This window comes from Lissotriton vulgaris, chromosome 3_1, assembly GCF_964263255.1.
Source record: "Lissotriton vulgaris chromosome 3_1, aLisVul1.2, whole genome shotgun sequence".
Classification (NCBI taxonomy): Eukaryota; Metazoa; Chordata; class Amphibia; order Caudata; family Salamandridae; genus Lissotriton; species Lissotriton vulgaris.
In genome coordinates, this window is record NC_141689.1 from 553,916,236 (window position 1) to 553,930,018 (window position 13,783).

General features: G+C 43.9%; 1 protein-coding gene across 1 annotated transcript in view; it reads right to left on the reverse strand.

The window, feature by feature from the left end:
- Positions 1-6,050: 6,050 nt before the first annotated feature.
- DHFR (dihydrofolate reductase) overlaps positions 6,051-13,783 on the reverse strand; it is a 236,108-nt gene continuing 228,375 nt past the window's right edge. The window contains exon 6 of the mRNA XM_086962989.1: positions 6,051-6,290. Coding sequence (XP_086819115.1) covers positions 6,206-6,290 — 85 coding nt within the window. The 3' untranslated portion in view covers positions 6,051-6,205. The remainder of the gene's footprint in view (positions 6,291-13,783) is intronic.

A 13,783-nucleotide genomic window follows, 5' to 3' on the forward strand; every position in this document is an offset into this window, starting at 1 on the left:
TCTCTCCAACCTCCCCTCAACCAACACACCCTCCCTAACATTCCTAATTCACTTTTGTCCTCTTTTCCCCCACATCACGATCCCTCTCAACCCCTCCCTGCTCTCCCCCAACCTGACTCCTCCCTTACGGGTCACCTTGCTAAAAACAATGCTCCATTGAATGAATTTAGTCCAGTATCTGAAACCACTATCAACATCATTTCTAAACTCAAACCATCCTCACACTCTAAAGATCCTCTTCCCGCCCATTTGGTTCAAGAACTCAAATACATCATTGCCCCAATATGGACCGATATCATCAACTCCTCTTTTTCCACTGGCTGTGTTCCTGCCTCCCTTCAGCTAGGTCAAATCTTCCCCATTCTTAAAAACACTTCTGCTGACCCTAATGACCGTAACAATCTACGCCCTATCTCTAACCTTCCCTTCCTCTCCAAAGCCCTTGAAAAATGTGTCCTGTCTTAATTAGATAACCATATCATCTCCTTCAATCTCCTTGACGTTTTCCACTCCGGTTTTAGAATGGGATGCAGTACCGAAACTGTTATGCTCAATATTACAGATGACATTCATCGCTCTTTAGACAAAGGTGAATCCTCACTACTAAAACTCCTTGACCTCTTGGCTGCATTTGATACTGTCCACCATCCCACCCTTCTTAACACTCTCAAAGATCGCTTTAGTTTTGAAGGCACTGTACTCAAATGGTTCTCCTCGTTCCTTCAAAATAGATCACAACAAATTAAGCTCAGTCATTGCCTCTCTAAACCTCAACCTGTCTCACTCTGGTTCCCTCAAGGGTCTATCCTCTCCCCAACCCTATTCAATCTCTTCATGGAACCACTCACCCTCATTCTCAAACAAGCTAAAATCAGTTACCATCTCTATGCCTGGTTCCATCTTAACCATCTCAAACTTAATCCTAAAAGAACTGAAATCATCCTTTTCACTCCCAAAAACAATTCCCTTTCCATTCAACTCTGGATCAATGATATCAAATCACTGAATTGCTCCCTCTCCACCTCCAATTCTGTCAAATCCCTAGGCATCAGCATTGATCAGAATCTTAATCTCACCCCCCACATTAAAAATGAAACCAAAAGTGCTCTTTTCACCCTTCAGCACCTCAAAAAAATTAAACCTTGTATTCCAGCTGATTATTTCAAAACCGTTGTCCAATCTCTTGTCCTTTCCAAGATTGACTGTGGTAACGCCACACTTGCTGGCACCCCTAAAGTCCATCTTGCACCGAATAAATCTGTTCTCAAACTAGCTGCCAGACTTATTTCCGACTGTAAAAGATTTGACCACATCTCTCCCGTCCTCAAAAATCTCAATTGGCTCCCAATAGAAGGACGATCACCTACAAGATTGCTTGTATCACGCACAAAGCTCTTCACCAAAACACCCCCTCTTACCTTTCAAGCAAACTACAAAAAGCAGGGTTCTCCAGGTCACTGAGGAGCACTAACTCCCTTGTTCTGATCCCTCCTAGACTAAAATGTAAAAAGACCCATTCCTGTGCATTCTCTGGTAATGCTCCTACGATTTGGAACTCCCCCCCCCCCCCTCCCAAGGATCTCCGCTGTAAACCCTCTTACCCTCTCTTCAAAAAAAGACTCAAAGTACTTCTCCTCAACAAATATTGGGGTACCTAATGTTACTGATTCTGACCCTGCTCACTCTTTCTCTTCTCTTGTTCACTACTCTACCCAACACCGCTCCCCCTTTTCATATTCTCACTCCCCTTCCCTACACCCCCTTCTCTCTAATTTCAACATTCATTGTCCCCTTAATTATCTCTCTATTTCTTTGCCCCCTTCGCTCATTTAATGCAATGTTTTAGCTCATGGGAATTTTCTGCACATTGTCAATTGTATCTTAATATGTTTACCTACCTTGTAAAGCGCTCGGATACTCGGGTCCAGTAGCGCTATATAAAACCTTTTAAATAAATTAAAAATAAATACAATAAATAAAAAACTAAAATTCAAACAAACAAGGACCAAGAATAATAGAACAAATGATAGAATGAGAAGAAATTGGTTTAGTGAGGAATGTTGAAAATTAAAGAGGTTGATAAGGATAAGGGAGAGAAGCCTTAGAGTTCGATACGATCTGGGGAGTTGTACCACTTTAGTTAAAATGAGCAAAGTGTAGAATACACTACTTCGAAGTCAGAAAAGGAGAACGCTGGGAGAATCTGCTGGAAGCAATAGATACCAAAACATCCAAAAATTTTGGAAGTCAATACAGCAAGGGTCAGGTAGGATACAAGGGGCTATGAGTGGTGTAGTGGAGGAAGCTGCATGGGAAGAGTATTTGGGGCAACTGTATGGCAAGCGGACAGAGTCCGTAGAAAGAGATACAACACACTGGGTAGGGGTGGATGAAGATATAAAAGCACTTTGGATGAAGATATAAAAGCACATTTCTCAGTTGATAATGTAAAATATACTATAGCGAAACAAACTATCTTGTGCAGCTTTCCCAGATAATCTCCCCGCAATTAAAATAAATCCACGGTCTGAGTGGTGGGCTGAAGTGCTAGCTCACATGTTTTTGATTATATTAGATTCAGGTCAAATCCCTAGTAGGTGCCATAATTCGAATGTTACATACGAAAGATGTGAAGGCCACAAAAAGTTATAGGCTGATCAACCTCCTGGATGTGTGAGAAAAAGTATTTGCAAACATAATCCTGGGTATGCTGAAGGAATGGGTGGATCAGTGGTCAATTATGCATGTGGAACAAGGCGGTTTCAAGGAGGTCCATTTCACAACTGATCATGGTTTCTCCTTCTGATCTACTGCTCCGAAATCTTCGAGCAGAGAGGGAAGTTGCTCTGTTTTGAAGATTTCCGGGCAGCCCTCGATCTGGTAGACCGGAGGTGCCTAGGGGAAACTGACAAAACATGAAATTACTAAGGGGTTATTGACCATAATACAAGTTTGCACATGCAAAATTGGGCACAGGTCATTAAGGGACACTGATTCGGAAAATATCGATCAATAATGGTTTAAGACAGGGATGTGTGCTGGTCCCTAACCGTTTTGCCATTTTTCTAGCGTACCTTCCTATTGCCCCTAAGGTGGATAGAAGTGCGAGTCCCAAGATGAACTGTAAACCAATATCATGTTTACTGTATGTAAAGGACTGTCATTTTAGATCAGACTCGGGTATGTCGCCAACAGAAGCTGAATGCAACCAGTGAATATTATAGGTCTAAACATCTAATTGTAAATGTGGATGAAACCAAAGTGTTCTGCTTTGGGAAAAGAGTAGATACTTTTAAATGGTATCTGGGCTCCACAAAACTGAACACAATAAATGAATATAAATATCTAGGGGTTTGGTTTGAAGGGTCCCTGAAATGGCATACACACATGGAGGTCCTAAAAGCTAGGGCCCTTACATCGGTGAGTGGTTTAAAAAAATGTAATTGTGACTATGGTGAGATGATCCACCAACCTATGTTGAAAGCCTTCAGTACCAGGATACCACCACAATTACAACATGGTGCAGAAATACTCTGCATTAGTGGTCAAAGTGGGTGGGATATTGAGGAAGGGAAGTGTTTAAAGGATCTATTGTCCCTTCCAGGCTCATTCATGATACAAGCAATAAGAATGGAGACATGCATGACCTCATGGAATATACAGGCCCAAATTGCATTAATAAGATTTTGGAAAAGACTGGGCTTCAGTGAGAAATAGAAAGTGTCTAAATTGTGTAAGAACGAGATCCTGCGAAGTGTTCTAAAATGGGCTAAAGGAGTTAGGAAACATCTCAAATCAGTATCTGGTAATTTGAATGGGAGACAATGCCAACGGACGTTACAAGTAGAAGTTGCCAAGGGGGAATTAAGAATCCTAGGGAAGGAACTATCTCGGGGAAAGGATTGATCGTACTTGAAAGAGGAAAAGAAATCGGTGCAATTTATGTATAGCTCCTGGCAAAAAGAAACCTGGTCCCCATACTTGGATATATTACCAAATCCCTGGTTTAAGTGCAAACTATTGAGAATAAGAATTTGTATTAATCCATGAGTAACAAACGAGAGAATAAAAAGGGAAATGATACAGCCTGACGGGAAATGTACTTCCGAATTGGGCACAAAATGTGATACTCTGCATATCATATTGGACCGTTTAAAAGTACTACCCTTTGCGGAAACTGATCCTACGCCCCATCCTTTCAAAATACGGAATGGAGAATCGTGCCCAAGCCATAGAACTTCTTCTTGATATGTTTAATCTAGATATTACAATAGCTATTGGAAGGTACATGACTGCAGTAGAAAGCTTTTGCTTGGAGAAATAAAGCATATCACGCACTTGGGTAACTAATAATTGAAAGGCATAATGTGAAATTAAGCATAATATCAATAGAGTAGGAGTTTAGTTTGATACTGACAGAAGAATTTTAGACAGGAAAAACCCCTGCTGGAAGGTAAATGCTTATGGAATATGAAGTGTTATGCGCCTAATACTATATGAAATTTTCTATGATATGTTTAAATTGGATTTTTTAAGGATTATTGTTTTAACTACAATTGTTGGCGAAATTATTTATGATGCTAGAGTTATAAATACATGTATATATTTTTGCACTGTTTAAAGACCAAAGGTCTAAATAAACATTACTTTGACCTTTCTGTTATTCATTTACTTTGTCACCACAATTACAAATAAAATCCAATTTCTTCATAGTGATCACTGCATTTTCGGCAGTCTTCTAGATTTGGGCCATCATCCCGTAACAATGCCTTATGACAGGAATTCATTTTGAATTATTTTGGACATCCAGTTTCTTCAAACTCAGTCAATTGATCTACAACTTCCTTTGCTGAATGTATCCTTACCCCTCGCACCCAAAATAGTGCATACGCAAGTTCATTTTTCTCTCAATTAAAGTTCACTCACCGATGGCAGGAACATAGTTCTTGTTTTTTATCCATTTGGGCCCCTTGTCAATGGACGGAAAAAGAGAGGAGCATACTACTTTATGACTTAAGAATATATTTTAAATAGCCTCATTAAAATGTCTTTCAAGTCTATTGTTGCGTCTATGAACAGAAGTTAAAACGCACAACACAAATGCTACAAGTTAATTTAAAAAACAACAAAAAACACTATAGGAAAGACACTCCTGTGCTCAAATTAGCCACTCAGCAGAAAACCGATATAGATTCAGAATGCCCTTTGGAGACACTTCTCCAGCACCCAGGAACATTCGTTTTGTTCTTTTTCCTTTATTTTCTTAGTAAGACGTTTGTATCATAAGATGTGCAAGCTTAAATTTATCTTGGCTCCCTTTTAAAAATTACTGGCACTTCTACAATTGTGAGCAATAGCTACAACTCCACTTATTAGTCTCAAAGCCGCTCTCCTCTGTTCGGAGAGAAATATCTTCTCAAGGCTTACTATCAGTCTCCATCGCATTCTTTTTGCGACAACCCCGTCTCCTTATGTACATATAACTATGATAATATATTGAAAAAAACAATATGCAAAACGTACAAAAGAAATGAATACTACAGGTCTTCAGCCACAGTATCTACTATTTCCAATTACTAATTAAAGGTACTCTAAGTGGTTGGAAGATCTTTACCCCAAAAATTAGACTTCCCAAGGCCAGATGGTAGTTGGAATTAAAGTGTTTAGAGGGCTCTGCTTTCACCATAAAAATAGGTGTACCTTCATATTTCTTGAAAGTGAGTGACCATTTCACTAACCAATGTTCGGAAAGGTATCGGATGTAATCTTCTTTCAAAAGTAACAAAAGATTTGGGAGATTGATTCTTCCGCTGTGTGCTGCTGTTATCTTCTTCGCCAGTGGAAGATGATGATGTGAATGACAAACTTTAGTCAGTAAATCTTCATACAGAGTGCCACACCCCATGCTAATACTTCTCCCAACCTGTCTGGGTCCAACTTGAACAGCTGGAGCCACCAATAAACTAGTATTCCATGCAGGAATCTAGGCTAAACGGTCTATGTTGAGGGTTAGATAATGATTACATTTGGAAAAAAACACATCTCCCCAACACATTTTGTTTGGTTTATTAAGTACACAACAAAAATAACTTTCAAAAACATAAAAAGGTAGAGTAATTACATATCTTTATTATATAAAAAAACGAAATTGGCAAAAATAGATTTTTTTTTAGCTTATCTAAATCCTATATCCACATAACTCCTTTTAGGACTCCTCTGCCTTTTCATACACCTCAAATTTGTACTGGACACCATTTTCTTCCTGGACTTCAGCAGAAACACCTGGATACCTGGAAATTAGGCAGAATGGAATTATGTTACCAAGCAAATTATAAATGTACAGAAAATACATTTTATTTGAAAAATAAAACATCAAACCTACAAACATCATATCCTCTGCGTGCATTTTCTCAACATGATGCATTCAAGTACTTTTTTAAATGTAAAAATAAAATGTTTGCACTTTCTATGAACCTGTATTATGGTTTCCTTCTAGGTTGGTCTGTTAACTTGTAACCGTTTATATTTAAATGATTATTAAACATGTGTTTATAACATCGGACACTTAATTTGTTTGCCGTACATTCCCTCTCTGGCTCGCTTCCCAGCTCCATTCTTTACTCTTTCAACTCGTTGAGCTTTTAAAGGTCCTCCATTATGTTCAGTAATGATAAATTAAATTTCAAAATACCCATGCACTTGGTTGTGATGACAGTTCAGATTGAGTACAAGTATGCTACTTCCACTATAAGACGAATTGCTGGCTGTGAAAATGGTTAATGACATCGTAGTCTATCTGAAGCTTTCTCTTCAAACAGTTAACTTCCTGTCTGAACACTGACATGCACTTCAATTGAGGGCATTACTGACAGCACTACCTGGCAATCCAAACAAGCATTTACAATGCAATGGTCTCGGCATTGTTAAAATTAGAGCTATTGGCATTGCTCATGACATTTTTATTTATGTTTTTGTTTTTAAAACATATAAATAAATGGCATTGTCATTTACAATGCCAATAGCTTAATCTCTCGCAAATGCGAGACCTATTGCATTTGCACCCACACACAGAGCCACACACACAAAGCCACCCACACACACACACATACGTAGCCACCCACACAGTCATTCACACAGAGCTACCCACACACACAGGGCCACCCACACATAGAGCCACCTACAAAAAAAGCCACACACAGAGCCCCCCCCCCCACACACAGAGCCCCCCCCCACACACAGAACCCCCCCCCCCCACACACACACACACACAGAACCCCCCACACACACACAGAACCCCCCCCCAACACACAGAGCCCCCCACACACAGAGCCCCCCCACACACACACAGAGCCCCTCACACACACACACACACAGAGCCCCTCACACACACACACACACAGAGCCCCTCACACACATACAGAGAGCCCCACACACACACACACAGCCCCCCCACACACCGAGCCCCACACACACAGAGCCACACACACACACACACACACAGAGAGCCCACCCCACACACAGAGAGCCCACCCCACACACACACAGAGCCCACCCCACACACACACAGAGCCCACCCCACACACAGAGCCCCCCCCCCCCCCCACACACACAGAGCCCCCCACGCTGCCCACTGTATAACATGGAGTAAAGGTGAGAGGAGCACAGATACCGAAGTGGAAGGTTGGGCTAACGGGAGGAAGCAGCAGCAGCTGCAGCAATGTGGCGTAGTTATAGTAAGTTACGGGCTCAAATCTCAAACAACTCAACTATCCTCAGGTTACGGAGCTCAAACAGCCTCCGAGATACCCATGGGATTAGGTTGTTCCCCCAGGCTCAGAGCAGTGGTATCCCTATTGCTATAGCTCATAAGTGACAGCAGGGCTGCCCCACAAGTTACCTAAATCAGACAGGATCTGGCTTCAGAATGCAGATGTAGTCCCCAACTTATAGATTTTAAAGGTGCAGATGTCATACCGAAGACATATTACCCAGTTTATTGGCCCCACTGGGATCTTACAGCGCTCAGACTTTACACAGCAGAAGTACAACCCACTTAACACATCTTAAAGATGGAGGTGCCAGACTGATGAGATATCTCCTATGTTACCGACCCAACTAGATAAGGCTTTAGAGCAGAGTTGTCACCTAGGATGACACAGGATCAGGCCATACACAGCAGATGTACCTAGCACTTTGCAGATACTAAAGATGTGTCATACAGAATACGTATCACTCAGTTTATTGGCCCTACATGCCAAGAGCAGAGCGGTCCTTAGAATCTTGCAGCCCCAGGCCTTGTGCAGCAGGTGTATCGGACACATAACTGAACTTGCAGGTGAGATGCCTGTCCGAAGAGTTATCGCTCATTTTAATGGCTGTACATCTTAAGGTCTCAGAACACAGCTATCCCTAGGAACGGGCGGGCTCGGGCCTTGCACAGTAGATGTGTTGGCCACGTTACAGATTTTCGATGTGCAGAAGTTTGACAGCAGAGATATCACATAGTTTATAGACCCTACATCTTAAGGCCTCTGATCGTAGCGGTCTACAAGATCTAAGGGCCTTAGGTCTTACAAAGCAGATGTATCGGACAACTTAACAGATGCTAAAAGGAAATGCCACCCACGGTACCGACCCTATAGGCTAAGGTCTCATAGCTAAGTCCCTCAGACCTTCCAGTGTCGGGCTCTTCACCAGAGCTGCTCTTCATGTTACAGAGGTTTCAGCCACCACCGCCCTTAGGATTACTATTTTGGTGCATGCTGAACTCTCTTGGGCTTGGAAGCAGAGCCGGCATCAACGGGCTGACTGAGCGAGCATCCACCCGATCGATGGGCTTCCTACGCCCAAGGGCAGGAAGCTGTGGCGGGCGGGCTGCCTGCCTGCGAGGCAGCGGCTGGTGGCCGCTCTGGGCACATCTGGTGCTCACACGCTCGGCTGCGAAGGGTCTTTTAAGCGGTCATTGATCTCCTGGGTGGAGGGCGCGTGGGGGGGTGGGGGGAGCGGAGCAGAAGGAGGCCGGGAGGGGGAGCCAAGGGCCTGCACAGCTGCCCGCTCAGGGGACGCCGCGGATAGGCACAGAAACGGAAGCGCGCGGCTCCTGGTGCACCGACCGCATCCAGCGGGCGCCAGGAGACAAGAGACGTGCAGCCGTGGAGGGACTGCCACAAATTAAACACGTCCAGGGCCCGGAAGGAGCTGTCTGCATGACAAGGGCTCAGCCTGGAGCGTCGCACGTTCACCGAGTACGGACTCTTTAGCCAGCGCCGCCGCGCAGGCTCTGATGTTCACTACCACACCTCTTGCGGCAAAAGGGAGATTCCAAATGTCAGAAAAAACTTTTTAAATAAAACTCTGTAGCTGGTGGAACATGGTGGAAAAGGGGGTTGAAAAGCAACTCTCCACAGAGCTTACAGTAACGAGGTACTACAGAATCCACGGTGGAAGTAAGTCGGGCAGCCATTTTCTCGATGTGTCTGCTCACGCTGCCTGCACGCCCAAGTCGGCCCTCTGATTGGTTAATAAGGAACACCAATCAGAGAGCTGACTTTAGCGTGCAGGCAGCGTGATGAGGGGCATGCTCTCTCCCAATGACGTCAGGGAGAGAAAGAAGAGAAAAAATGCCCCCGAATCGGGAAAAGACGGGGCTTAAAGGGAGTGACACCCTTCTCCAATGGCTGGCCAGCATTTACAAGGCCAGCCAATGGAGAAGAGGGGCGGGTTCAAGCCCCCATACTACGAATCATTAAATCTCTGAACGAGACTGCGCAAGCGCAGCCTATGATCCTCTACCTAAAAACGACAACTTTTTGAACTAGTTATAAATACTAGAGGAATTGTTTTTAACTTTTCATAAAATAGTTAAAGACTGCAGTTATATTCTCTAGTACTTGAGTGAGAATAGTAATTTTGCGTTCCCAGCCTCCAAAATAATCTCTGCTGCCCTGAGGGTGCAACTGAAGTCAATACATTCAAATTGACATGTACAGTCTGTTCTTGAATGAAATGGATGCCTGCCTGTCTAGTTTGAGTTCTGGAAGCTTGATAAAAGCATTATTTAAGGCATATACTCCCAACTAGTGCATCAACGCATTGAAGAGCAGAGCTGAAAGAGCTCCTCATTGGATTACGTCACTGGAAATGGGCATTTGCTTTCATTCAAATGATCTCAAATGGATCTGTTGGTTTCTCAAAGAAAGGATGGGCTCATCCTTCATTGGATACCTGAGAGGGCCTGGTGATGTTGGAGATGGTGCATAGATATTGACCCTACACTGTTAATAAGTGCAGAAGGATCGACATATCAAGACTGCCTAGAAAGTCTTTTCCTAAATGTTCATGGCATAGTGGGTGGTACGGAATCTTGTGATCTTTATAGTTTTTCTGACTTACTTACCAGAGAGATATTGGACTTTGGTATAAGAAAGGCCTATAAAGAGTTGGACTGGGAGAAGTATGGAAGAGAGATTGAGTGGAGTGTACTGCAATGTTTGGTCTTCCGTTTGTTATCTTACAGAAGTAACCTGCTATGAAGGCCAGTGTTTTTGTTTTAATGAAAGCTATTTTAATGCGGAGCAGGCCAACCATTATTTATTAACTGCTGCATACTTATAGCTCCTATAGTGCATCATTTTTGAACCGATATTGATCTCAGATCGTATTTGAAAACCTTCCTTTTTAAGAAAAATTTGTACTGGTTATTGGATTGTGTGCCCGGTTTTTCCATGGGTAACTCAAAAGGGGGCAACACGTCTGTGCTGAGAGCACAAGCTTCTAAAAAAAATTCTAGGCTAGTTTATAAAATTTGAATTTGTTAGAAATCCACATACAGCTGGACTCCCAAATCATCATCATACAGGCGACTGTATATACACACCAAATCTTTAACATAAATATTGATTTCCTTTTTGATACTATGAGCAGCGAATTCAAGTTAACTTTTAGTAAAGTTCTGGGAAAGCAAGAATGCATAAGTACACTTAAAGAATTAAATAAAAATGGACAAAAAACTAGTGTAGTAAAAGGTGAATTTGTATCAACTAACATCTGCAAAAGTAAAGCGCATAAAGTAGTTTTATCCCTAAACTTGTTTGGATACAAATGGGCTAAATATGAAGAAAAAACACTCGTCCATAAAGAGAAGATTTATTTGGGAACAATATTCCTGAACAGTTACAAAGGGGGTACTACTAGTAGGGAAAGCAAGGAGGGTAAACTACCTCAGGAAACTGGAGTAAGGAATCATTCTTTATACGCATCACACAAGTAATTTTTGGGGACGGGGAAAAGACATTAACAGGAAGAAAATGCCGCAGTCTATCTACGCGAAATAGGGAGTTCTCCATCAATGAAAGACTAAGACAAAAACTACACTACATTAGGTCATGGTGGCAACAATTAACAGGTCGGTTCAACCAGTCTGTGATCAAATATAAATCACTATAAAAATAATCAAGTTGAAAATCTAATGGTCATTCTTCATTTCAAGTGCATTGATACATGGGATGGTGGTCATCTCGAAACTGAAATGACCAATATCGCAAATATACTTACTTTTCAAATGCAGATTTACCATGGAATTCAGAATTGTCCCATAGTGCATGGGGAATTAGTGGCACAATCTGTGTTACACTACAAATTTCCATTGATAATTCCACATCACCAGGCTGTTTTATGGGGACGACTTTCACTAGTTTAACTCTGAATGCATTCCCGGGAGTTGAAGTCTCGGAGGACAGGATGAAAACAAGGACAAGTAGGCTCTAGTGAGTGGACTGGTGGCAGTCCACCAATCATCAGAGAGCCAATATCCCTATCCAGAGTACCCGTCAACATCCTTCGCAGCCCAAGAGACAAGTAGTAATTTCCTCACTAGTAGTAGGATGTTACAATATACAACTTGATAAATACCATTAAAACTACGATGTGGTTGAAATTGTAAATTCAAGTTTATGTAGTGCAAGAAGCGGAAAGGACATAATCTGCTAAGTTAGCTCTGAGGTACCAGTTTTAAAGCAGCATGTCCAGTCAGACTGCCAGATCGATGACACCTAGTGCAGACAGAAGAGTGATTTGCCAGATTAAACCGGAGACACAGTTATTATGACCATATTCGAGTTCAATTTTGTTTGCTTTATATAAGGAACCTATTGCTAAACGGGTCCGTAGATATCAGAGAACACAAAATTGTGATTTACGCATAGGACGTCTTGCTTATCTTATCGAATCGCCACACCTCTCCAACTGCAGACAATATTTGGGGAGCTTTCGCCTTTAAAACCAATCTTCAAAAATCATCTATAGTAAATGTTATCATCCCTGAGACAGTACGGGCCCCATTGGAGGCAGATTTTTAGTTTTCTTGGGCATTCAAAGGAGTAAAATATCTAGGCCTACAGAGCGAGCCTTTACCCCACCAGGTAGGTCGCTCCCCCTCCGCACAGCACCGCCTGTGTCTCCCTGCCCCAGCTGCCGCTGTGGAGGAAGTTCGAGGCCCCCCACCACCCGCAGGCTACCACCTGCGCCTCATCCCTGGTGGCCAGTGGTAGGCCGTAGGTAGATTTGTTCATCCTCCGCTTTATTGCTTTTATTGTATTGCCTGTATTTTTATTGTTGTGTCTGTGACTGCTGTTGTTGGTCTTCCCCCCACTGCCCGTACGTGGTCCGTGTCCCTTTTTCTTCCCTCTGTTCCCCCTCGCTGTCCCCGTACTCTCTCTGCCCGGAGTTTCCTTCGGTACACCTCTCTGCCCCGTGTCTCAGCCCGGTTTTCCCTTCTGTTCCCCTCACTGCCCCGTGTCTCTGCCCGGTTTTCCCTTCTGTTCCCCTCACTGCCCCCGTGCCTCTCTGCCCGTTCAGCCTTCTGTTCTTAGTTGCCCCTGTATGTGTTTTCTGTATTTTGCCTCTGGATCACTCGTTTTTCTGGTATTTCTGTGCCCTTTTGCCTTCTTCCCCCTCGTTTTTGTGCTCCTTTCACCTTCTGTTCCACTCGTTTTTGTGCCTTTTTGCCTTCTGCGCCACTCGTTTTCCCTCGATGTTGTTCCCCTTTTTCCTTCGGTTACCTTCGTTGTCCTTCACCGCCCTCGCCGCTGCGTCTCCGCCCCTCTGACGGCCCATTGCCCATTCGCTGCCACGCCTCCCAGCTGCTCCTCCCTCCCACCTCCCCATACATGCCGGCCGGTGCTCCTAAGGCAAGTCCGTCTGCGCCCGTCCGTGCCTGAACCGCGCCCAGAACCCCTGGCCCCCGCACCCGCCACGACGACCGCCGCCACTACGACACCAGCACTCTGCACGCTCTCAACTCCGGACGGAACCACACCTGCTTCAAGGCCGCCCCGAAACGCACACACGGCCCCTTCTCCTGCCGGAACTGCAGCTACACCAGCCTCAGAGCAAACGAACCACCTGCCAAGAAAGACCCCAACCACCTCCGATGCAGACTACTGAACACCCACTCCGCACGCAAGCATGCAGTCGAGCTCTGGGACCTGCTTGACACAACATCCTCGGACGTCGCGTTCCTGACAGAGACCTAGTTTAACGACTCCTCCTCACCAGACATTGTCATAGCCATCATAGACGGCTACAAGATCACCCGCATAGACCGCACCAATGGAGGGGGAATCGCCATTGTCCACAAGAACAGCATGAGGGTCTCGACTAGCACCGACGACGCGCTCAGCACCGCCGAACACATGCATTTCCAGATCCACACAGACCCTAACTCCACCCTCAGAGGCACCCTTGTCTACCGACCTCACGGAACCTGCCCCCAGTTCAGCGACTC